Source organism: Jaculus jaculus, chromosome 4, assembly GCF_020740685.1.
Source record: "Jaculus jaculus isolate mJacJac1 chromosome 4, mJacJac1.mat.Y.cur, whole genome shotgun sequence".
Taxonomy (NCBI): Eukaryota; Metazoa; Chordata; class Mammalia; order Rodentia; family Dipodidae; genus Jaculus; species Jaculus jaculus.
In genome coordinates this window covers 2,493,971-2,518,783 of record NC_059105.1, presented here as the reverse complement: position 1 = coordinate 2,518,783, position 24,813 = coordinate 2,493,971, and the positions used below count along the sequence as shown (strand labels likewise).

The 24,813-nt window shown below is 46.0% G+C and overlaps 1 protein-coding gene across 7 annotated transcripts in view; it reads right to left on the bottom strand.

Annotated features, from left to right (window-relative positions):
* The window catches only part of Hdac4 (histone deacetylase 4), a 303,466-nt gene that overhangs the window by 83,915 nt on the left and 194,738 nt on the right, over window positions 1-24,813 (bottom strand). For 5 of the 7 annotated variants that reach the window (XM_045146718.1, XM_045146721.1, XM_004667834.3 and 2 more), the window contains exons 5-6: window positions 19,840-19,990; window positions 722-842 (exon numbers count right to left, since the gene is read on the bottom strand). In XM_045146718.1, coding sequence (XP_045002653.1) covers window positions 722-842; window positions 19,840-19,990 — 272 coding nt within the window. The remainder of the gene's footprint in view (window positions 1-721; window positions 843-19,839; window positions 19,991-24,813) is intronic. The other 2 variants (XM_045146720.1, XM_045146722.1) reach the window with 1 other exon arrangement.

Genomic DNA, 24,813 nt, shown 5'->3' with positions numbered 1-24,813 from the left:
TTGTCACGGTAACTGAAGTTAGTTACTAAATCAAAGGTACTGGCTCGGTGGGAGCCAGTGCTGAGTAGACCTGGCTGTCGTTTGGAGGCTCTAGAAGAGCGGGATGTACTCCAATAGATGAAGACTACTCCCACCTTCTTTCCAGCAGAGAAGTGACCCTGAGGGCTGCACAGCCATTTCCAGCATCCATGTGCTCCATAGAATAACCTCATTAGGCTCTGCCCCACCTCCATACAGCCTCTGGGCACAATGCCTCTACCTAAGCCTTCTTAGCTCTAGACAAGTCAGGTACCTGCAGGTTTGAGCACAAGCAAGACTGCTGTGTTGTTTGCCCACCATGCAGGCTCTGGTAGGGATTTGGTAAAAAGATCAAAGATAACCAAGGGCTTAGCAACTCAGCCAGGAATCAACCAAGCACTGAATGAGAACCAAATAATGGCAGTGGAAAGGTAGGCTACAGGTCTATTGTAAGGGGTTCCTACTACAGCCAACACTCGTGACCATATACTGACTGCCAAGTATGTCACTTGGAGCTCTGAAGACTGCTCACTCCTTTGGGTGATGGCAACACCTGTCACCCTCAGACCATCAGATCTGTGGTGGCTACCATCTTCAGGGGTTTCAAACCACACTCCCCCACTTGCTTTGGAAGGCAACGTACTGAGACTATGCAACCTGTCCCTCCCCGCTAAGAACAGGACAGGTACACGCCACCACCTACCCGTGCCAGTAGCGGGGGTCACTGGGCAGGCAGTGGCTCAGGCTCCGGTGGGCCAGTGCCTTCTTCTTGTTGAGAACAAACTCCTGCAGTCTCATCTTCACCTCAGTGCTGGCCACAGCACCTGGGAAAGAAAGTGGGGGTAAGCGGTGTGGCGGGCATGGGACCCAGAAAAGAGGTCTTCTTCAGACCACTAGCAAGGCCAAGGAGTTTTAGGGAGATAGCCTTTTCTGTCCAGATGGTACATGGCTGCATTTTACCAACACGCAGAAGCATGGGTAGCTCAGGAAAAGCCACATCTGCAGGCTTTCATGGGCTTGCATCCAAGAACCTTCTGAGTTGAGCACGGGCAGCAGGGCGGCTCCTGTCTTGCTATTATCAAAGAAGCACATTTGAAATGGCTCCACATCCTACACAGAGCCGCAGGGAGGGACGAGGTCTGCTGCACTAGGAGGCTGGCCGCCAGTGCCCTGTGCTGACTAGAGAAGAAGCTGGGTGAGGGCGGTGACTGATGCCTGAAGCTGTGCTTAAGCAAGTTGGCAGATCTGAGAAATGGACCAGAAGGATGTGCCAACTCGCCCTGCCGGTGTTTAACCAGTGTTGTGGAGATCTACCATTGGACATCACAAGACAGTGTCCATTCGTAGTTCCACTGAGGAATGTCCCAAAGGCTACTGCTCTCATACAGTACTTGAACACAATCTTGAATGGCCCAGACAGTCTGATATGACACACAGAGCATGTTTTTATACAAGCACTTTCCTTCCTGGAAGGCTCCAGCCATCCTGAGAACTTTGTTGCAGTTGACAGTTAATGAGAAACGGCATCACTCAAGTTCAGAATTACTCAACAGGAGGGTTAGCACGGTGACCTGTTAACATGAACTGACACATCTTGTAAATGATACCCTGCACCCATCCACCACACACCAGAGGGCAGACACCCTCTTCCAGTTATTGAGATCACTGTTTGCAACCTGGAGAGGCTCTGCTGGTGACTGCTGAGGTGCCCTGGACAGCCGCTAGGTCTATGCTTACTGCCCTGTCTTATATTGGCCTACTTTTCCCCAGAAGTGCCCCTGTACTGTATGAGCTGGGGTGGCCATGCTGTGGGTCTGTGTGGGACAACTTCCACCCATGTGAGTTGTAGGAGCATACTATATGGCAGCCTAGCACAGGAAAACAACAAGCAGGTTTTCCGTGTTGGTATGTATGTATACTGAGGGAGGGGGAAGAGAAGAGGTCAGAGACAACCTGGGGGTATTTCTCTTTTCCCAACTTCTTTTGCCACTGCTACAATCTTTATCACTTTCCAGGCTCTACCTCCATTGCTGGAAGAGCACTGGAATTACAGTTGCGTGCACCACTTTACACCCAGCTTCACATGGGCACTGAGGAGGAATCTCAGGTCAGCAGGCTTGCAAGGAAGCCCTTTAACCACTAAGCTATCTCCCTAACCCCAAAGTTTGGCTTCTCTGATGCTCTCATGCTAGGTTTTATGAAGTCTGTTCTGGCTTTTACTTTGTCATTTCCTAACTATTCTTTGAAGCTCTTCCCTGAATTAAAATAATCTTTCAAAAAAATCTTTCAAAGTATGATAAATAATAAATTTTAGGGCTGAGGCTCTAGCTCAGTGTTAACAGCTCTTGCCTTAGGTTCAGTCCCAACCACCACACCAAAAAATAAAAAATAAAAATAAATAAATAAAAATATTTTCTGTGAATCCATTCTCTGACTGAGTTGCCAACATTTTCTTGCTTTGCTGACACACCTAAAGTGGATGGTGATTTAATTAGGCTCTGTGGCTGTTTAAAAAAATTCAGAGGAAGTTCTTGCTTGTCCATTCATCACACACCCTTCATTTGTTCTTCCTCATGGTATAGTTTTGTTCGTTATACATCCTCTGTGTTCTGCAGTCCAAGTGCAGTTGCCATGGTGGGAGTTGCAGGGGTGTGACCAAGGGCCAACCAGAAACAGAGCCCTCACAGATGGCTGGGCAAGGCCTGTACCAGGCAGACTAGGGAGCACAGGAACGTGAACTGAGAGGACAGGGCACAGGCTCAGAGGCTCATCACAAAGCAGTGGCTTTGCTCTCAGGCCGTCTCAGATACAAGGGTCCGCACACCTTCCTTGTGCGAGAACAGCAGTTTATATGTGCTCCTGGCCCATGCTGTTAAGGGCAGGCCAAGTCAGTTAAGTACTTATGACAATCAGTGTCAGGCAGAGTGGCCCAATCTGTCAGTCTTAAACGTGGACAAATGGATGCTGCAACAGGAAACCACCACAACCTCTGCTTGTGAATTCTTGGCATCAGGCTTTAAACACAACTCACTATCATTCTAATCTTTGTCTATGAATGCAATGGTTGGGATCATGTGCTTATGGAAATGTTTTCTCAGCCTGTAGCATGTCTAGACACTCCTAAAAGCACCAGGCTGACACTGGCCAAAATCCCAGAAGACACAAACCAACTAAAAGGAAGACCACATAAATATACCAGGAAATATACTGGAAATAAGGGTAATGTCAAGTGGTGGGGACAGGGGGCAAAGTCCACAGTACAGCAATTTGAAAGAGAGAAATACGGGTTTGCCAATGAAGTATATAAAATAAGCTTATTATCGCTGCCAAATAAGATGAAAAATGAAATTAGATTTTTTTAATCTTTACATGAATGAAGCTGTTGATTTTTTTAAAGCAATACATGCCCCAGTGCTTCCAATGGAATATATGATGATAAGGACAACAGTGGTGATAATGACAACAATGGCTCAGATGGCAAGCCAGAAAGGATGACCTTTCAAGTTCTTCCAAACTGCTGCCCAGCATGATGAAGGACAGGCGGTCATGGAGGTAAGCAGCAAGCTCTTTGGTGCTAAGGATGAGGAAGACCTAGGTTTGCCCATAAGCCAGCACCTGCTAACATCCCTCCTAAAAAAATTCATAGCAGCTACTGGCTGCAGAAGCACCCATGAAGCTGGCTTTAGCTAAGCCCCTGGGGTACCAGGCGGTGGCTCGCAGATGGTAGCAAGGCTGGTGTTCAGCTTAGGCCTGGCCTACAGAAAATGCTAGCAAAGCAAGCCGGAACCTATGACTTATAATGCACAACAGGATCACCATGAAAGAACTCAAACTAGAAGGTTGTGGCCTCCCCATCCTGTTTCCTCAATTGCTGGCACACAGTCATCTTTTCATAGATTTCTCCAGTAAAGGAAAACACAGATTCCAAAAGCATTTTCAATAAATGTACAACAAATCCCCCCTTTTTAAAAAACTTAATTCACATTGATTATCACGTATCCATTACACTGATTTTCAGAGTTCTTAACAGGTGCCAACAGGGATGCTGCTCGCACACCTGGGGTGGAAGAAGGTGAGGCCTAAGCAAGCAACAAAGTAGAGCCAAGTACAGGATGGAGCGCAAACCTGGGGAGCAGCAGGACAGGGAGAACGGACTGCCAAGGGAGGGCAGAGGCCAAGGGCTGCCACCCATGAGAGCCAGGTTTCCCAGCAGATTGTGGACACATGCAGTGAGATCCAGTCCCTCTTTATACCCTTCACATTCCTGCGAGGAGGGCATCACTTCCAAAATGGGATGACAATCACTTTCAGGATTAGGTGGGCCACTGTCACAGCCAGCTTTTACCCCTATGCAAGGTTGGGGATGGAACCCAGAGCTTGGCACATGCTAAGTGCTCTGCCAATGAAATACAGTACAGTCGAGGGATCAGTTTTGTTTGTTTGTTTGCTTGTTTTTTTAGAGAGAGAAAGGCAGATAGAGAGAGAAAGAATGGGCATGCCAGGGTCCCTAGCCACTGCAAGCAAACTCTAGACATATGCACCACTTTGTGAATGTGGCTTATGTGGGTCCTGAGGAATCAAACTTGGATCCTTTGGCTTTGTAAGCAAATGCCTTAACTGCTAAGTCATCTCTCTAGGCCCAGACATCATTTTAAAAAGGGTCAAAATGGCTTTCTGCATGGGACTATGCTTGTCCCAACAGTGCAGCAATACAACCCAGGCGAATGCCACTGCGCTGTGCTGGCGCTCACTGTTCACGGGGTAGGCTTCCTTCAAACCTCACTGTTGAAGGCACTGTTACTGTTCCACATGATAAAAAGTACCACAAATTAAGAATCTGCTGTTCTGTCGTATTTATTTCACTGTTATCAATAAATAAAACTGCAGAATGAACTACAATTAGTGTTTTATACTATGAATGTTTATAAATCTTCACAAAATATAAATATTTAATAAGGTCATTTAAAACAAAACTCTAAGAAATAAAATAACAGATGCTTTGCACTTTTTTTTTTTTCCTTCAAATGCTTACTGAAGGTGCCTCCTGCAGTGTGCATCTGCCCCACAAACTTGTACTATGCTGGGATAAACAAGAATTCTCTTTCATGAGTGAGTATCTAGGCCTGCTTACCTAAGAACCTTGAGTACCCAACTGTGGCCTGCCAGGCCTGCCTGCCCACCCCACTGGACCACACTCTGAGGGCAACAAAGTCTACACAAGCTTGCCAAAGACTCAAGTGTACACAGTTTTTTTATTATTAATAAAACCTGACCACCCAAATCCACAAAGTGAAAACCACCAGGCTGCTGCCCGTGACCAGGCTGGACAGCAACAGAGAACATTCCAACAGTCAGTCAGGGGAAGACAAGGCTTAGTGTGCAGCACAAAAATTGTTTTTGACTTATGAACAGATCTAAAATGTTTTCTGAAGTCATATTGTGTGAGCTTTAAACTAATATATGTGTTGGATTATTTTGGTAAACTATGTATGAAAAGGTAATTTATATTAGAGTTGCTTTCCAACAACAAAAAATATTGTTACTTATTGGTTAGTTGTGGCATAGACCACCTGATACTTAGAATGGGAGCTACAAATCTTCTGATATGCAATCCCTACCCCAGCGCAAAGAAAACAGCTATTTGCAGCTTAGGAGAGGAGAGAGGGGAGGGGCAGCTGGATCTGGGCCCAACCTGTGTAACCATGCCTGTGGCTCAGGTTCTCTCCAACTCTGCATGGCAGCACCACCACGTACGTGCACATGCTCAGCCCCCTCCCAGGTTCTAGTGAGGACTGGGGAGATAGCTCCCACAAGGATACTGACAGGGCAGGCCACAAACCTCCACAACACTCAAGATTCCTTACACACAGAGTGGTAGGCTTGTCTGGAGGCCAGCTCTCGGGTCTACATGAGTCAGAATAGAGACACCAGGTTTACCACAGGTCAGTTCATCAGGGCATCTGGCCTGAGAGTGATGAGTGTCACATCAGCCATTACAGAGGCTCAACTCTGTACCAATGCCATGGGCAGCGTCCAACACATCTGCACTTCAAAGTGGAAATGCCTTCAGCTGCATTCTCAGTAATCTGTTCCATGAGGCCACTGCTAAGTAAGGTCTGACAGGGCCCAGGTGTATTACTCAGATTTGATATTGCTTTCCAAAGATGAGTGAGAAAATTAGCTCTAATATGGAATAGAAACTCGTAAATGCTTTCTCCCTCAAAATTCTATCACTTAAGTAAAAAATAAATTTAAGTATTTCAAGAGTGAAACATTACAATGATCAATGATCATAAAACTACTAATTTTGTATATTAAAACAATTTTTTAAGAGTTTACAAATAGTGAATCAGAGAAATAAACTGACAAGTAAGAGTGTATTGGTGGTGGGATGGAGAGATGGCTTAGTGGTTATTTGCCTGTGAAGCTTAAGGAACCAGGTTCAATTCCCCAGTACCCATATAAGCCAGATACATAAGGTGGCAAATGCATCTGGAATTCATTTACAGTGGCTAGAGGCCCCAGCATACCAATTCTCTATCTATCTGTCTCCCCACTATGTAAATATTTTTTTAAAGAGTATATTAGTGGGCTGGGAGATGGCACTTGCTTGCAAAACCTGTCAGTCTGAGTTTGATTCTCCAGTACCCACATCAAGCCAGAGGCACAAAATCTGGAGCTTGTCAAAAGATGACCTGTCATATCCATACTCTCGTTTCCCTGCTTGCTAATAAATAATTTAAATGTATATGCATGTTATTTATTTGAGAGACATAGAGAAAGAAGAATATAGACAGAGAAAATGGATTGTGCCTGGGCCTCCAGCCACTGCAAACAAACTCTAGATGCATGAGCCACATTGTGCATCTGGCTTACGTTGGTCCTAGGGAAATGCACTTGAGCCCTTTGGCTTTGCAGGCAAGTGCCTTAACCACTAGGTCATCTCACTGGCCCAATATTTTTAAAAATACTTTGTTTTTATTTATTTACTTGAGAAAGACAGAGAGAGAGAGAGAGAGAGAGAGAGAGAGAGAGAGAGAGAGAGAAGGGAGAAAAGAGAGGAGAGAGAGAATGGGTACACAAACTCCAGACACATGTGCCACCATGTGTATCTGGCTTACATGCATCTTAGGGAATTGAACCTGGGTCTTTTGGCTTTGCAGGCAAGTACCTTAACCGCTAAGACATCTCTCCAGCCCCCAATATATGTATTTTTAAAAAGGAGTATGTTGGTTACATACTCTTAAAATAACATCTTTTTGAAAGAGCAAAGATATTTAAATAAGTAGAAAAATACAAAAATATTAGACTACATTCCAACTGAAATTTAGAATTAGTTGGCATAACAATAATCTCTACATTTAAGACAAACTTAAGAACTGAATTTACATGAGTTCATTACTTTTAGAACACAAGGACTTCTAAAAAGGCCCATTTGGAAACACATGTAATCTAAGAGGATTAAAGGCAAAATGTCAATTTTGCAATCTAAAACTTATATAAAGGCAAACTAGAATCTATCCTTCCAGTACAGAAAACAAGAAAATCATCAACAGAACAAATATGTGAATGCTAGGAAAACTGGAGAATGCCAGCTATATTTTGTTCTCCAACTTAAGGATCACTGCTTCAGACAATCCAAATAGGTGACTGGGTGAAACCTGCTAGGAGTGGCTAAACCTTCCAGAGCCTCTGCTGGCAGCACAGGGGCACGGGGGAAGAGGAACATAGGGCCAGGCTGGACAAAGACGTGGTAGAGGGATATCCTCTGGAGGCACCTGTGGTTCAGATAAAAACGTGGAGGTCAGGGCCAGCGACGTGGAAACTGGAGTGCACTGAGGAGGAAGGACCTAATAAATCTCAGAGGCTTTGGGGCAGACCTCAAAGGGTATACCTTACATATAACAAGACCTGACACCCACCTCTGACCAACTGGACCAAAATGACTGATTTATCTTTATGCATCTGGTTAACTCCACAAAGCAAAGAAAAGCCTGGTCTGAATGAGTATCACCACCCTTGACCACATCACCTCAGCTGCTCATGCATAGTCCAACATGCAGATGAAGGGTCCTGGCACGTGGGGGTGAGTGTGGAGAAGGAAGGGAGGCACCAAGGGGAGAAATGGCCATAGGTCCACTCTAAAATAACTGTACCTTTTACAGAGAAAAGCAAAGAAGAAATTCCATGGAAACTATAGATATTAGAACTGTTCATCAAATGATGAAAAATCCAATGAGTAAGCTGTAGAGCATCATATTTTACAGGGGGTTGCAGGTCAGTAAAATGGACAACATAATCGAAGAAAACACAAACAGTGACACAAAGAGGAAGGGGAGCAAATCCACCCAAGCAAAGAAAGAAACTTCAAGTACCTAGAGAAGGGACTAACACATGTTTAATTCAAGTATCACATACAATAAATGGAGAGAATAGGACAAAAGCAGCATTTTTTAACAATTATTTTTTTGTTTGTTCATTCATTTTTTATTTATTTGAGAACAACATACACAGAGAGAAAGGCAAAGAGAGAGAGAGGGAGGGAGGAAGAGAGAGAGAATGGACATGCCAGGGCCTCCAGCCATTGCAAACGAACTCCAGACGCGTGCGCCCCTTGTGCATCTGGATAATGTGGGTCCTGGGGGAATTGAGCCTCGAACCGGGGTCCTTAGGCTTCACAAGCAAGTCCTTAACTTCTAAGCCATCTCTCCAGCCCCAAAGCAGTATTTTTTGAGATCAAAATTGAAAACAAACAGGTCTTAGACTTCATAAAGGTGTTTAAAAGGCAGATTCAGAACCTATGAATACTAGAAAAAATAAACAAAAAGAAGTGAAACTGCAGTTAAAAAAGTGCACCTGAGGACAGGAGGGATGGCTTAGCAGTTATGGCACTGGTCTGCAAAGCTAAAGGACCCAGGCTTGATTCCCCAGGACCCATGTAAGCCAGATGCACAGGATGGCATATGCTTCTGGAGGTTGTTTGCAGCATCTGAAGGCCCTTGAAGTCCATCCTCTCTCTCTCAAATATGAATAAAAATAAATAATAAATATAAAATTTTTGAAAAGTGCACCTGAGAAATTCTTCCAAACACCAAAAGACAACAGAAAAGTCTTAATAGTAGCCAGGGAAAAAAGATTCTTAGGCTAGAGAGATGACTCAGTGGTTAAGGCACTTGCCTTCAAAAGCCTAATGACCCAAGTTCCTGAGTTTGATTCCTCAGTACCCACATAAAGGCAGAGGTACAAAGTGGCACATGCATATGGAGTCCGTGTGCAGCAACTAGAGGCCCTGGCATGCCCATTCTCTCTCTCTCTTCTATCTCTCTCTGCTTGCAAATAAATAAATAGAAGTATTTTTTTAAAAGATTCTCTCTGAAGAAGGAGTAATAGGTAAGTTTTGGAGATTATCAGAGGTGATCCAAAGACAAGAAGATGATGTCATCAGAATGCTAAGAGAAAACATCAACCAAAAATTCTACACAGCAAAAACAAAAATAAAAAAATAAAAAGTTAATGTAAAACTAACATTCCAGGCAAGAATTCATTACTACTAGATTCCATTAGACTCACTACTATTGCATACTATGAAATAATTATCATAGACAATAGCACAGCCAAACAGAAATGAAGCTAAGTGCAAAACACAACTGTGGTCAGTCCTACTTAATGAAGTAAGAATGCTTTGGGAGTCTTAATGATAAAAGCATGTTAAAACAGCACAGAACAAGAGAGTGAAGTAGGCCAGACCTCACATGGTCTTGGACAGGTAAAAGGACAAACTTAGATTCAACTCTAACAGAGCAAAGCTGGCCATGGTAATCATAACTGTGAGCAGTAAAGAAATGGCAAGACAATAATTAATTACCATGGTAGTGGAAAGGAAAATTATCATTAAACACAACCTAGCACAGAAAATAGCATTACAATTCCCTGGATAATTAAGTTCCATGAAGGACAACATTACACTAAGTACAAGCACATTAATCCTTCCATCAAATGCAAATGAACCAAACCAACCAAAAAACAGATATTGTTGCATTAAGTATGAAAACTATGGGATGCAGATAAAATTGTCTTTAGAGGAAAATTCACAGCTATACACATGCAGATGTTAGAGCAGGCAAGAATCAATTATATAGGTATCTGTCTCATAAAGCTAGAAAAATTCCAAATTAAATCCAAAGAAAACAGAAGAGAGAGAAAAAAAATAAGATTAGTAGAATGAATGAAATGGGGAAACATTCAACAGGTACATCATAAAATGAAAGCTAAAAAACATGAATAAAACTGGTAAGTCGCTGGATTTACCAATGAAGAAAATACAATGAAACACAACCAACATCAGAAAGAAAGAAAGAAAGAGAGAGGGAGGGAGGAGAGGGAGGGAAAGGAAGAAGGATGGGAGGAAGGAAGGAAAAGCCAGGTGTGGTGGCTCATGCCTTTGATCTCAATAGAGATAGGAGGACCACTGTGAGTTTGAGGCCACACTGAGACTACGTGGTTAATTCCAGGTCAGCCTAGGTTACAGTGAGACCCTACCTCAAAAAACTAAAAACAAAATTAAAAAAGGCAATACAAAAAGTAGAAAGCACTACAGATCACACAGAGAGCAAAAGATACAACAGTAGGCAGCACTAGGTTCAGCAGCAAAACCAAAGAACCCAGGTCCAATACCACAGGACCCAGGTAAGTTAAAGAACCCAGGTCCAATACCACAGGACCCAGGTAAGTTAAAGAACCCAGGTCCAATACCACAGGACCCAGGTAAGTTAAAGAACCCAGGTCCAATACCACAGGACCCAGGTAAGTTAAAGAACCCAGGTCCAATACCACAGGACCCAGGTAAGTTAAAGAACCCAGGTCCAATACCACAGGACCCAGGTAAGTTAAAGAACCCAGGTCCAATACCACAGAACCCAGGTAAGTTAAAGAACCCAGGTCCAATACCACAGGACCCAGGTAAGTTAAAGCCAGATGCACAAGGTGGCGCATGCATCTGGAGCTCATTAACAGCAAGTGAAAGCCCTGTCATGTCCACTCTCAATCTCTCTAACAAGTAAATTAAAAAATGTACATGAAATGCATTAAAAAATTACTGTTTCCCTTGGCTGACTCACTCAGATGGAAAAATGCCCTATTTTAAAACCTGAATTTGTAATCAAAATCTTTATATAATGAAAACCTTAGTAGGGTCAGATGTCTTTTGACAGCAAATGTCAAAAAATATTTAAGGAGAAATAATATACAATATTATAAACTTTTATAAGGAAAACAAAATGAATGATGCTCCGCTTGGTTAATGGCCAGGCTAGTCACAGTACCAAAATCTGATGAGGGCATTGTACTAAACATTCCCCATGAACTGTAACAGTAAACTCTAAAATATTGACCAACCAATCTTTCAGTACAACAACAACAACAAAAAGATAGGGTATCATGGGCTGGAGAGATGGCTTAGCGGTTAAGCGCTTGCCTGTGAAGCCTAAGGACCCCAGTTCGAGGCTCGGTTCCCCAGGTCCCACGTTAGCCAGATGCACAAGGGGGCGTACACGTCTGGAGTTCGTTTGCAGAGGCTGGAAGCCCTGGCGCGCCCATTCTCTCTCTCTCCCTCTATCTTTCTCTCTGTGTCTGTCGCTCTCAAATAAATAAATTTAAAAAAAAAAGATAGGGTATCATGACCCAACTGAGAAGGGTTCCAAAAACACCAGCTGAAATTTTGATATAAATAAAGCTATGTAATCCACTACAGTAACCATTAACATTTATAGCCGAAAAATACCATATGACCATTTCCAAAAGATGCTAAAACATCTGATAGAAACAAATACCCATTAATACTGACACTTATAACAACCTGGGAAAGGAGGAGGAGGGAACTTGATAAATAAGACCTCTCAAGAGTACCAAGCACTAACAAAGCCTTTCAAGAAAGCATAGTTCTAACAGCAAAAGGGGGGGGCAGACAGACAGAGCCCGAAGCCATCCTCAACCCAGCTCTCCCACAGAGTCCTCGCAGGGTCAGCTAAAGGAGGTAAAGACAGAAAATGCACTTTTATTGGGAAGGAAGAGACAAACCCACCAGTATTTACAGATGACACACTTCTATATGTTGAAAATTCAAATCAATTTTCTGATAAGTGGAATGAGAATTTAGCCAGATTACTGGGCACACAGTCAAAGGTCAACAACAAAGGCTTTTCAAAACTTAACCATGCGTAACAGCACACAAACCCATCTGAAAAATTCTTGCTAAAATATATGCAAACCTCCTGAACAGGAAGTTATCAACCCCTGTTAAGAAAAAGTTTAAGCCAGGCGTAGTGATGCACGCCTTTAATTCCAGCACTTGGGAGGCAGAGGTAGGACGACTGCTATGAGTTCGAGACCACCCTGAAACTATATAGTAAATTCCAGGTCAGTCTGAGCTAGAGTGAGACCTTAACTTGGGGGGGGGGGGAGGCTTGAAAGACCTACACAAATACTTAGGGGCTAGAAATAATCAAGGTCATAAAAATAACACATCTTCCCAGCACAAGGCCTATAGTCAGCACAATTACAGAGGAAACCCAGGACATGTGTGGGCAGAAACAACAGTGATAGTTAAGGTGTTGTCAACTTGATCTGTTTGGTAATCTACAGGTTGCTTCTAGGAAGGATCAACTAAAGGAAGAAGTCTTTCCCCCAGGGTGAGCCCTTCGCCCGGAGTGGGGAGCCCTGCTCAGAGAGGCACTTGATATAAGGAAGCTCTGGGTAAAAAGAGTTCCTTCCTTCCTTCCTCCCTCCCACTTGGCTGCCAGAGCTGCTCACTACCTTCCAGCGTGGATTGAAGTCCAGTGTGGACTAAAGACCAGCATCAACTGATGACCAGCGTGGATCGAAACCCAGAGGCTCCTCAGGAAGCCTCCAGGCTTTCTGGCACCATCTGCAGTGCCAGGTCGGGACTGCTGAGGCATCTGGCCATGTGGGCTGAGCAGCTACCAGGTTCAGTGATTCTTGGGCCTGCAACTGCTATTGGGCTACTGTAAGCTAATCCAATAAATTCCCTTTTTAAAATAATTCATTCTAGCAGTTCTGTTCCTCTAGAAAACCCTGACTAATACAACAACCAAGTCTCAAGTTTCAATGAATGCCAAGACTAGGAAAGACAGACTAAGAAGACAGACATTTCTGGGCCCAGACTCATCTCCAAGCTGTGGTGACGATAACTACTTGGTCTGATGCAATGGCAGCAGAGGGTCCACCGTCACAAACAGGGAGGGTGGAAACAGACACAAGAGCAGAGATGTGGGGGAATCAATTGCACGTGTCCTGGGAACCCTGACACTTAGCCATGGCATCACACACAACAGTTCTGGCAGATCTGAAATCTGCATGTGAGTGGGAAACTTCAGGTGCCACAAGATGACAAAAGAGTAAGTTCATAATTGTGATGTTTGAAACACAGTCCAAAAATGGCAAAGACGACTGAGGAACTAGTCTAAGATAGAACTGAGGAGACACCTTATGAGTGAAAGAAAAGATGCCACCCAGGCGGAGGAAGAGGTTGAGAACAAAACTCATAGTTCCAAGTTCAGGATACACACCAAAAACGGAAATAACAAGGGGTGCAAAGGGACAGAGCTGACACAACACTTCATGGGAAAGGAAGCACTGCCTCTTGTGGCCAAAACCTGCACTGCAACTCCCTGGAGTGCGGTGAAGGCAGCAGTGCTGGGAAGACGAGCCAGCAGTTCTGCGCAGCTGGAGGAACACATGCCATGTGCAGGAAAAGTGAGCATGCCCTAAAGCCCGGCACTGGTGAAGGCCACCCAGGCATGAGTATCGTGACTCCCCAGTTGTGCCTTGTGCTCTAAAGCATACTATATGCCTTTGTCTATGTATCACATGCTGAGAAGTTTTTTAAAATAGTTTTATTTTTATTTATTTGTGAGAAAGAGAGAGAGAGAGAGAGGATGGGGGTGTCAGGGCCTCCAGCCACTGCAAACGAACTCCAGACGCATGCGCCCCTTGTGCATCTGACTTACATGGGTTCTGGGGAATAGAACCAAGGTCCTTTGGATTTGCAGGCAAACTTCTTAATTGCTAAGCCAACTCTTCAGCCAATCGAGAAGATTTTTAAGCAACTTCAAATAAAAGACTTTACAAGAATGCTTAAGCATACATTTTGTGGTGTGGTGTGGATGTAGATTAAAATTCATACAAAAACTTGTTAAAATGATTTGAATGGCTAACCATTATCTGTATTTGCCATTAAAGGATTTGTGAGACTGCCTTTATGGAGCGGAAGTGCCTTGTGAAGGAAAAGCTCTCCTGTCACTTGTCACTGGGGAACCAGAAGATGAGTAGCATTGAGTTGTTGCAACAGGAGGCAGCTCTTCCCTAGCTAGTAACTGTAGGTGCTTTCTACAGGTGCATGCGGAGGGAGCATCTACACACCACTTATGAGCGTCACTCTGTACAGGTGCAGGCCGAGTGAGCGTCCACACACCACTTATGAGCGTCACTCTGTACAGGTGCAGGCCGAGTGAGCGTCCACACACCACTTATGAGCGTCACTCTGTACAGGTGCAGGCCGAGGGAGCGTCCACACACCACTTATGAGCGTCACTCTGTACAGGTGCATGCCGAGGGAGCGTCCACACACCACTAATGAGCGTCACTCTGTACAGGTGCAGGCCGAGGGAGCGTCCACACATCACTAATGAGCGTCACTCTGTACAGGTGCATGCCGAGGGAGCGTCCACACACCACTTATGAGCGTCACTCTGTACAGGTGCAGGCCGAGTGAGCGTCCACACACCACTTATGAGCGTCACTCTGTACAGGTGCAGGCCGAGGGAGCGTCCACACACCACTTATGAGCGTCACTCTGTACAGGTGCAGGCCGAGGGAGCGTCCACACACCACTTATGAGCGTCACTCTGTACAGGTGCAGGCCGAGGGAGCGTCCACACACCACTTATGAGCGTCACTCTGTACAGGTGCAGGCCGAGGGAGCGTCCACACACCACTTATGAGCGTCACTCTGTACAGGTGCAGGCCGAGGGAGCGTCCACACATCACTAATGAGCGTCACTCTGTACAGGTGCAGGCCGAGGGAGCGTCCACACACCACTTATGAGCGTCACTCTGTACAGGTGCAGGCCGAGGGAGCGTCCACACACCACTTATGAGCGTCACTCTGTACAGGTGCAGGCCGAGGGAGCGTCCACACACCACTTATGAGCGTCACTCTGTACAGGTGCAGGCCGAGGGAGCGTCCACACACCACTTATGAGCGTCACTCTGTACAGGTGCAGGCCGAGGGAGCGTCCACACACCACTTATGAGCGTCACTCTGTACAGGTGCAGGCCGAGGGAGCGTCCACACACCACTTATGAGCGTCACTCTGTACAGGTGCAGGCCGAGGGAGCGTCCACACACCACTTATGAGCGTCACTCTGTACAGGTGCAGGCCGAGGGAGCGTCCACACACCACTTATGAGCGTCACTCTGTACAGGTGCAGGCCGAGGGAGCGTCCACACACCACTTATGAGCGTCACTCTGTACAGGTGCAGGCCGAGGGAGCGTCCACACACCACTTATGAGCGTCACTCTGTACAGGTGCAGGCCGAGGGAGCGTCCACACACCACTTATGAGCGTCACTCTGTACAGGTGCAGGCCGAGGGAGCGTCCACACACCACTTATGAGCGTCACTCTGTACAGGTGCATGCCGAGGGAGCGTCCACACACCACTTATGAGCGTCACTCTGTACAGGTGCTGGCCGAGTGAGCGTCCACACACCACTTATGAGCGTCACTCTGTACAGGTGCAGGCCGAGTGAGCGTCCACACACCACTTATGAGCGTCACTCTGTACAGGTGCAGGCCGAGTGAGCGTCCACACACCACTTATGAGTGTCACTCTGTACAGGTGCTGGCCGAGGGAGCGTCTACACACCACTTATAAACTCTCTTCCCATCCTGCTCCTCCCACATACCTCTCACTCAGGATAGCCAAGGTACAACACTATCACTTCGGGATAATTATGGGACAACTCCATTGTCCAATGGCTCAGTCTTGAACCTAGCACATTCTGGTGGCTCCCCTTCCAAACACACTTAGAACCTGCAGCTCATCAACACTGCTTACACCTCTCCCCTGAGTCACAATGATGGTCCTGAGCCTATTCTGCAATCCCCCTTCAAAATGGCAGCCACGGTGAGAGCATTAGAGGTCAATGTATGAAACCATGCTTCTCTGCCCCAGAGGTAATACAGGAATTTTACAATGGTTCCACAGGACTTCAGGGCCCACTGCCTGCCCCAGTTTCACAGCAAGGGCCGTGCGCCCCTCCTGAGGGCTTCCTATGTCTTCTGGGGCTGGTTGTTCTCCTAAAAATCTTCCTTTGCATTCCTTCCCTACCTGCTAATGGGAACAAGGTGGGTTAAAGATGAACAGGTCCAAGCAGTTTGGCCTTTCTGATGGGCTCGTCAATTAGCTAGGCTCAGGATCCTGTTATCCAATGAAAGGCTAAGTGCATCTTTTTGGATGTGAGGAAAGTGGACGTTGCCTTTGCTTGAGGCCATCTGAGTGGCTTTGACTCTGCTAGCTGAAAGGCGTGAGGTAAGGCTAAGGTGTCTGTACCTGAGAAATCACCACAGGCAGCAGCGCGCGTTCTGCTTGAGAGCTCCTGCCTCCCCATCTGAAGTCCTGCTGAACCAAAAGCCTTGACCACCTGAAGGCTTGTCCACAGAAAGGCCTGCCTACCAGAAGGTCCACCCAACTAAATGACCACAAATCCAAAGGCCCACCCACCTTAAAGGCCTGCCCATCTGAAAAAATGCCTGGCTAGCCCCACATGAAAGGTAAGTGGCTGCACTATGCATCTTTAAGATACTAAAACCTTACTGGTTCTGTTCCACTGGTTGGACTAGACTGATACTCTGTGAAACAGACACCCTCAGAGCCTGCCACTGCAGAAACTGCAAGAGTGAGTGACATGGGGACCGGAGAGATGGCTTAGCGGTTAAGGTACTTGCCTGCAAAGCCAAAGGATCCCGGTTCGACTCTCCAGGACCCATGTAAGCCAGATACACAAGGAGGCACATGCATCTGGAGTTCTTTTGCAGTGGCTGGAGGCCCTGGCGTATCCATTCTCCTTCTCCCTCTCTTTCTCCCCCCACCAAAAAGATAAAAAAAAAAAAAGTTAAAAAAAAAAAGTTAAAAAAAAAAAAGAGTGAGTGGCCTGGGAGCTGCAGCCACACTGCCATCACCCCATCCACATCACACAGAGGTGGCAGCAGCTGCTAAGGAAGGCCTGCGCTGTGATCCCGTCAGCACAGCACTACAGAAGACCACCAGCGGGAGGGCACGAAGACAAAACTCCACTGAAACCTGAGGGGCAATACGCAGGAGTACAGAGGAGGAGTGTGGGGGGCTGGGACCCCACAGGAGCCTCGTCCATGGAACTGGAATGTCCTTTCACTTACACGGCCTGTCATATGCTTTGCCTGTGTTCTATGAATAGTATTTTGTGCATTCTCAAAAACAGGAATTTTAAAGGACAAGTTTTTCAAAAGCTTTAAAAGTAGAAAAAATATTTTTACTAAGAAATAGTCAGAAGCTGGATGTAGGGGTGCACACCTATCATCTAAGCACTCAGGAGGCTGTGGCATGAGGATTACAATTGTGAGGCCAACATGAGCAATACTGTGAGTGAGTCCTTGTCAAACACAGACACACACACACACCATACACCACCACCACCAAGACTCAGAGACTCAGAGTCATGGGTAGCTGTACAATAAGTTCTGAGTAAGTTGCAAAGGTCTTGGGTAATGTGTTTGCAGGTCCCTGTTACATATACATGGTTGGATGGTCTCCAGAGTGTTGGCAACAAGACACAAAAGATGTGTGACCTCAGTCTCTTTATCAATAGCCTCCTCCAGTCCAGAGCCCAACAAAAGCATTGTACATACCACAGGAAGAGACATGACTAATGTCAGGCCCTTTAGTAGAAGTGATAGGTAAAATTTCTGTTCTCATTTCCCTAGGATCACACAAGGAGATGTGCAACTTACTGTTTTCAAGTTTACTACAGAACAAACAGCTCAACGGAGCCAAGGTACCCAAGGTAGAAATCAGGTCCCTCAGATGCCAAAGACCCTCCTGTTGGTAAACAGGTTCTGGTGATATCATTTAAAACCACAGGCTATCAAAGGAAAAGACATATGTGCTCTAGCCTAGGGTTCTGTCAGTCCAAATAAATCAAGGAGGAATGCTCAGAGCAGACTCAGCCAAGAGTGCAAAATACCCAGGGCTCAGAAAACGCGGTCATGGTTGAGCACTGTCTTCTTGCACACCAAGCTAAGGGACTGTTAGCTCATTGGCTAGGCATTATTCAATAAGGGAGACACAGTACCGTTTTCTTCCAAACACACCCATCCCTCTACTCATCCAAAGAAAGAAACAAAGGACAGAATGGTCTCCAGGCTCCTTTTGGACCAGGCATTGCTTAGAAGAAGGCCAACCACAATAGTCTTCACATCAACAAGCATTAGCACATGAAGCAAGACAAGGCAGGAGGAGCAAGCCTGAAAGAACAAGCCAAGGGCAGCAAGCCTCCTCAGCTGTAGAGCCACCCTACAGACTGACATCTGCTTTTGGGACTCACAGAAAACGCTGCTTAAAGAAACATGGGGAGACCCCAGAGTGAGGTGGAGGGTGGTGTACATCTGGAAAGCTTCACAGTTTTAACATTCTGTCTCTAAGACGAACACTCACAGCCAAATCATCTTCTAAATGCTGAGCATTGTGATCCATGGACACTCCTGCACTGAGGTTCACACTCACTCCTTCCTGTGGTCTCCAAAAAGGCAAAAACAAATGTCACTGGTTGGTCTCTGGGCTCAACCAGGGTGACCTAACAACCACAGCAAGAGATATTAATGAGTTCCAGCCAGGGCTGAAGGCCCATGCAGAGCTACTTTTGGGGAACTAGGCACAGGAAACAAGGGGAGAGCCAAGGCGAAGCACTTTCCAACCCAACCATGGCCATCATTCACTCTTTGCTAAGCACTGTCTCTACGCCCCAGCCCAGTACTCACTCTTTGTGAAGTCCTGTCTCCACACCCACGACCAGCACTCACTCTTTGTGAAGTCCTGTCTCCACACCCACGACCAGCACTCACTCTTTGTGAAGTCCTGTCTCCACACCCACGACCAGCACTCACTCTTTGTGAAGTCCTGTCTCCACACCCACGACCAGCACTCACTCTTTGTGAAGTCCTGTCTCCACACCCACGACCAGCACTCACTCTCTTTGTGAAGTCCTGTCCCCACACCCACGACCAGCACTCACTCTCTTTGTGAAGTCCTGTCTCTACAACCACGACCAGCACTCACTCTATGTGAAGTCCTGTCCCCACGCCCACGACCAGCACTCACTCTCTTTGCGAAGTCCTGTCTCTACAACCACGACCAGCACTCACTCTCTCGTGAAGTCCTGTCCCCACACCCACGACCAGCACTCACTCTCTCGTGAAGTCCTGTCTCCACACCCACGACCAGCACTCACACTCTCGTGAAGTCCTGTCTCCACACCCACGACCAGCACTCACTCTCTCGTGAAGTCCTGTCCCCACACCCATGACCAGCACTCACTCTCTCATGAAGTCCTGTCTCCACACCCACGACCAGCACTCACTCTCTCATGAAGTCCTGTCTCCACACCCACGACCAGCACTCACTCTCTCATGATGTCCTGTCTCCACACCCACGACCAGCACTCACTCTCTCGTGATGTCCTGTCCCCACACCCACGACCAGCACTCACTCTCTTTGCCCTTCTCCTTGTTCTTGAGCTGCTGCAGCTTCTGCTCGCGGTGTTGCTTCTCCAGCTCCTGCTCCTGGCGGTGCCGCTCTAGCTTGCGCTGGTGCTCCAGCAGCTCCTGCTGGTGCTTCATGGCCAGCATCTCCTGCTGCTGCTGCAGGCAGAGGGGACACATGTCAGAGTCCTGGGGGATCCACTGACAACCAGGAACCAGCCCACCCCCCTCTGTTAGACTCTCTGGGAGTGGCATCGTACCGCCCTATATCTAGCATGTCTAGCATGGCCAGAGAAAGAAAAGGTGCCAAGGACTAGACCTCCTTTATACATTTAAGTAGCAAGATGCATAGAACAACTCTGGCTTTTTGGAGAACAAACAGGCAGAACACTCAGGGATTCATGGCATATTAACACATAACCTATACAGGAACATGCATATGTACACATGGCCTGGACCCCTTTGCATGACCAAGCAGAGTACACAGGTGACCACAGAGAAGATTCTGCAGTCATTCATGGCAACACTGCCCAACCACCAACATGCAAAAGCACTGGGTGAGTCACAAATAACAAATTGGCAGAACCAGTATAGGTATCAGGAGGACAAACATGAGGTCAAGACAGATTTCACTACTGTAAATCCCTAGAGCAAGAAAAGCACTGTGCAATGACAAAGATCAGGTGGTTAAAGGAGGGATCATGGAGAACTGTCCCAAGGCAGACAGCATACTCTTGCTAGGTGTCTTATGCAGAAGTTAGAGCTGTTTCAAAATGTGACATGTCTGACGGCATGAAAACTTAAAGTCTTGGGCTGGAGGGATGGCTTAGCTGTTAAAGTGGTTTGCCTGCTAAGCCAAAGGGCCCCAGGTCTTATTCCCCAAGACGCACATTAGCCAGATGCATAAGAGGGTGCATGCATGTGGAGTTCGTTTTCAGTGGCTGGAAGCTCTGGTGTGCCCATTCTCTCTCTCTCTACCAAATACATAAAAATAAAGTATTTTTTAAAAAAACCTTAACATCTTCATAACAGTTAAAATACAAAAGAGAAACAATAAAAATCACTATATACCATGTACGTGTAAGAAAGTCCATGCAAGTCTTGTCATCAATTAGTAGGAATGCAGCAAGCTGTCCACTGCCCAGGTGAGCACAAGGAAGCCCTGCCTCTAGGCCCAGAACAGGTGATCCAGGGGCTTCTGTCACCTTCTCAGCAGGGTCCTCCGCTTCTATATCTTGGCCTTACTATTGTCCACAAGATTTGCTGAACTAGCAGCTGTATGTACTGCAATACTCAGTCTTGCTCTGGCAGGAAGAAAGGGCATGGCAGGGAGCTGGCAACTAGCCACCAGATGGCCCATCGATCTACTATGTAGAAAATATAGGGCTGGGCAAATGGCTTTGTGGTTAAAGGAACTTGCCTGCAATGCCTGCCTGCCCCAGTTCAATTCTCCAACCACCATGTAAAGCCAGATGCAAAGTGCCACATGCACCTGTGATCCTAAAGACACCTATGACACTGGGAGGCAGAGCCAGATTTTGAAGCACATGGACCAGAAGAAGGGCACAGATACTTCACGGCTATCCTCTGATTCCTGCAAAAATGATCCCCCACAAAATTATTTTTTAAAAATATAAACACTTGGGCTGCAGAGATGCTTGCCTGTGAAGCCTAAGGACCCAGGTTTGAGGCTCGATTCTCCAGGACCCACGTTAGCCAAATACACAAGGGAGCACACGCGTCTGGAGTTTGTTTGTGGTGGCTGGAAGCCCTGGCGCGCCCATTCTCTCCCTCCCTCCCTCTCTCTCTGTTACTCTCAGATAAATTAAAAAAATGAACAAAAGTATTATTTAAATATATATAAACTCTTAAAAACAGCTATCATTTTCTCATGAGTAACAGGTGTTCTAGGGATCGCCATGGACTGGAACATCCTTTGAGCCACTCACAGAGATGGTGGCACAAGTCACAGCACAGAATGTACTTTTGACAGGAGCCAACACATTTACAGTTCTTCACCCTTAGAATCTTCCTAACATGGCAGGCGCTTTATAAGAAGCATCCTATTAAGCAGGGTGTAGGGCTGGGCATGCTGGCACTGGTGCTGGAGAAAGGCTTCCATGGATACTCAGATGAGCGAGGAGGACGGTGGGCAAGCAGCTAGCCCTCCAACCTATGCATGACTATGTGACCTAGCACATGCACTTGTGTGGGTACATGCACACACATACTGAGTGCAGTTTTAGCACACATGAGCACACAGCTCTTTTTTTGGTAGACAGCGCTTCTTCAGTGACTTCTGGCAAAGTCTAGCATATCAAAGGACTTCTTTGCTGGGAGGTCCCTCAAGAGGTGAATGAGCCAACCTGGAAGTGCTGGGCATAAGGCTATCCTGCCAAGTCAGCTCCAGAGAATCACAGGGAGAACCACCATTACTCAGCAGAGAGCCAAGAGGTCAGCGCTGCCACAGCTAGCCCTGACATGGCACAAAACTCTTAAACCTATGCTTCCAGAAGGGTCTGAGCTACACAGAAGACCAGGACTGCGCCCTTCCCCGGCCAGCAGGCAACTAAGGAAGAGCCTCCAAAGGGGAACTGGCAGATTCTTTACTCCATTTCTCCATATGGTCTCTATCACCTAGCTTCCACAATGCTGCAGTCAGGTTCACATTGCAGGCAGAAATCACCTGACCAAGAACAGCTTGTGGGGGGAAAAACAGGTTTATTCTGGTTTGTGGACTCAGGGGGAAACTCTATCATGGCAGGGGGAAATGATGGCATGAGTAGAGGGTGGAAAATATTCCCCTGGCCAACATAAGGTGGACAACAGCAATAGGAAGAGTGTGCAAAACACTGGCAAGGGTAAACTGGCTTTATACCCATAAGCCTGTCCCAAACGATGCACTGCCTCTAGGAAGTGTTAATTCTCAAATCTGCATCAGATGGGAACCTAGCATTCAGAACACAAAAGTTTATGGGGGACCCCTGAATCAAACCCCACACACAATTAACTAGATCACCAGGTAGACTAAGGAGGTCTGAAAAGTGCTCAGAGTTTGAAGTAATCTGAACACAACAACTACTGACCCAGCAGCACTGGGGAGACACAGCTACACAGCTAAGGACTGCATTGCTGCCAGAACAAATACCTGTGAACAAGTAGGCTCAGCATTTGCCCAAAGGCACAGTGACTATGCCCACGGATGAAGGCAACCATGGGATGTCACTGGGCCACTTACACAAGGGCACACTCAACCTACGACAGCTCCCTGCTGTCTTCTATCCAGCAAAAAACTTGGTGGATATAAGTCCCCTCCTGTCATAACTCACACCCAAACAATAGCTCTTCTATACCCTGTCCAAACCCTGCCTGCTCAGGAGAGGCCTAACTCGCTAACAGAGTGTGTGGTGCTCTCCTCCCTCCAGAGCACAGAAGAGAGGAGGGATCGTTCACTTTCAAAACACGCAGACCTGAAGTTCACAGGACCCAGAATTCCTAGGAAAACAATGTCCTTGCAAAATGTTTATTTCTTTCATTCCTTATAGGAGAGAGAAAGACCCAGCTAGACACACACACACAAATACATATCTCTCTCTCTCTCTCTCTCTCTCTCTCTCTGTCTCTCTCTCTCTCTCTCTCTCACACACACACAGTGGGGGAGGAAGGGAGGGAGGGAGGGAAAGAATGGGTACTTCAGGGCCTCTAGCCACTGCAAGTGAATTTCAGATATATGTGCCATCTTGTGCGCCTGACTTTCGGAGGGTACTGGGGAAATGAATCACACACCTTAGGCTTTGCAGGCAAGTGCTTTAACCACTAAGCCATCTCTCCAGCCCCTTCTTGCAAATTTATTTTATTTTATTTTTATTTTTTATTAGCATTTACCATGATTATAAAAAAAAATACCATGTTAATTCCCTCCCTCCCCGCCACACTTTCTCCTTTGATATTCCACTCTCCATCATATGTCCTCCCCATCACAATCATTGTACTTACATATATACAATATCAACCTATTAAGTACCCTCCTCCCTTCCTTTCTCTTCCCTTTATGTCTCCTTTTTAACTTACTGGCCTCTGCTACTAAGGATTTTCATTCTCACACAGAAGCCCAATCATCTGTAGCAAGGATCCACACATGAGAGAGAACATGTGGCGCTTGGCTTTCTGGGCCTGGGTTACCTCACTTAGTATAATACTTTCCAGGTCCATCCACTTTTCTGCAAATTTCATACCTTCATTTTTCTTTACCGCTAAGTAGAACTCCATTGTAAAAATGTGCCACATCTTCATTATCCACACATCAGTTGAGGGACATCTAGGCTGGTTCCATTTCCCAGCTATTATAAATTGAGCAGCAATAAGCATGGTTGAGCACATATTCTAAGGAAATGAGATGAGTCCTTCAGATATATGCCTAGGAGTTCTATAGCTGGGTCATATGATAGATTAATCTTTAGCTGTTTTAGGAACCTCCATACTGATTTCCACAATGGCTGGACCAGATAGCATTCCCACCAGCAGTGCAGAAGGGTTCCTCTTTTTCCACATCCCTGCCAACATTTATGATCATTTGTTTTCATGACGGTGGACAATCTGACAGGAGTGAGATGGAATCTCAATGTAGTTTTAATCTGTATTTCCCTAATGACTAATGACGTAGAACATTTTTTTAGATGCTTATATGCCATTCGTATTTCTTCCTTTGAGAACTCTCTATTTAGGTCCATAGCCCATTTATTGATTGGCTTGTTTGATTCCTTATTATTTAACTTTTTGAGTTCCTTGTATAACCTAGATATTAATCCTCTATCAGATATATAGCTGGCGAAGATTTTTTTCCCATTCTGTAGGTTGCCTCTTTGCTTTTTTCACTGTGTCCTTTGCAGTACAAAATCTTTGTAATTTCATGAGATCCCGGTGATTAATCTGTGGTTTTATTGCCTGAGTAATTGGGGTTGTATTCAGAAAGTCTTTGCCAA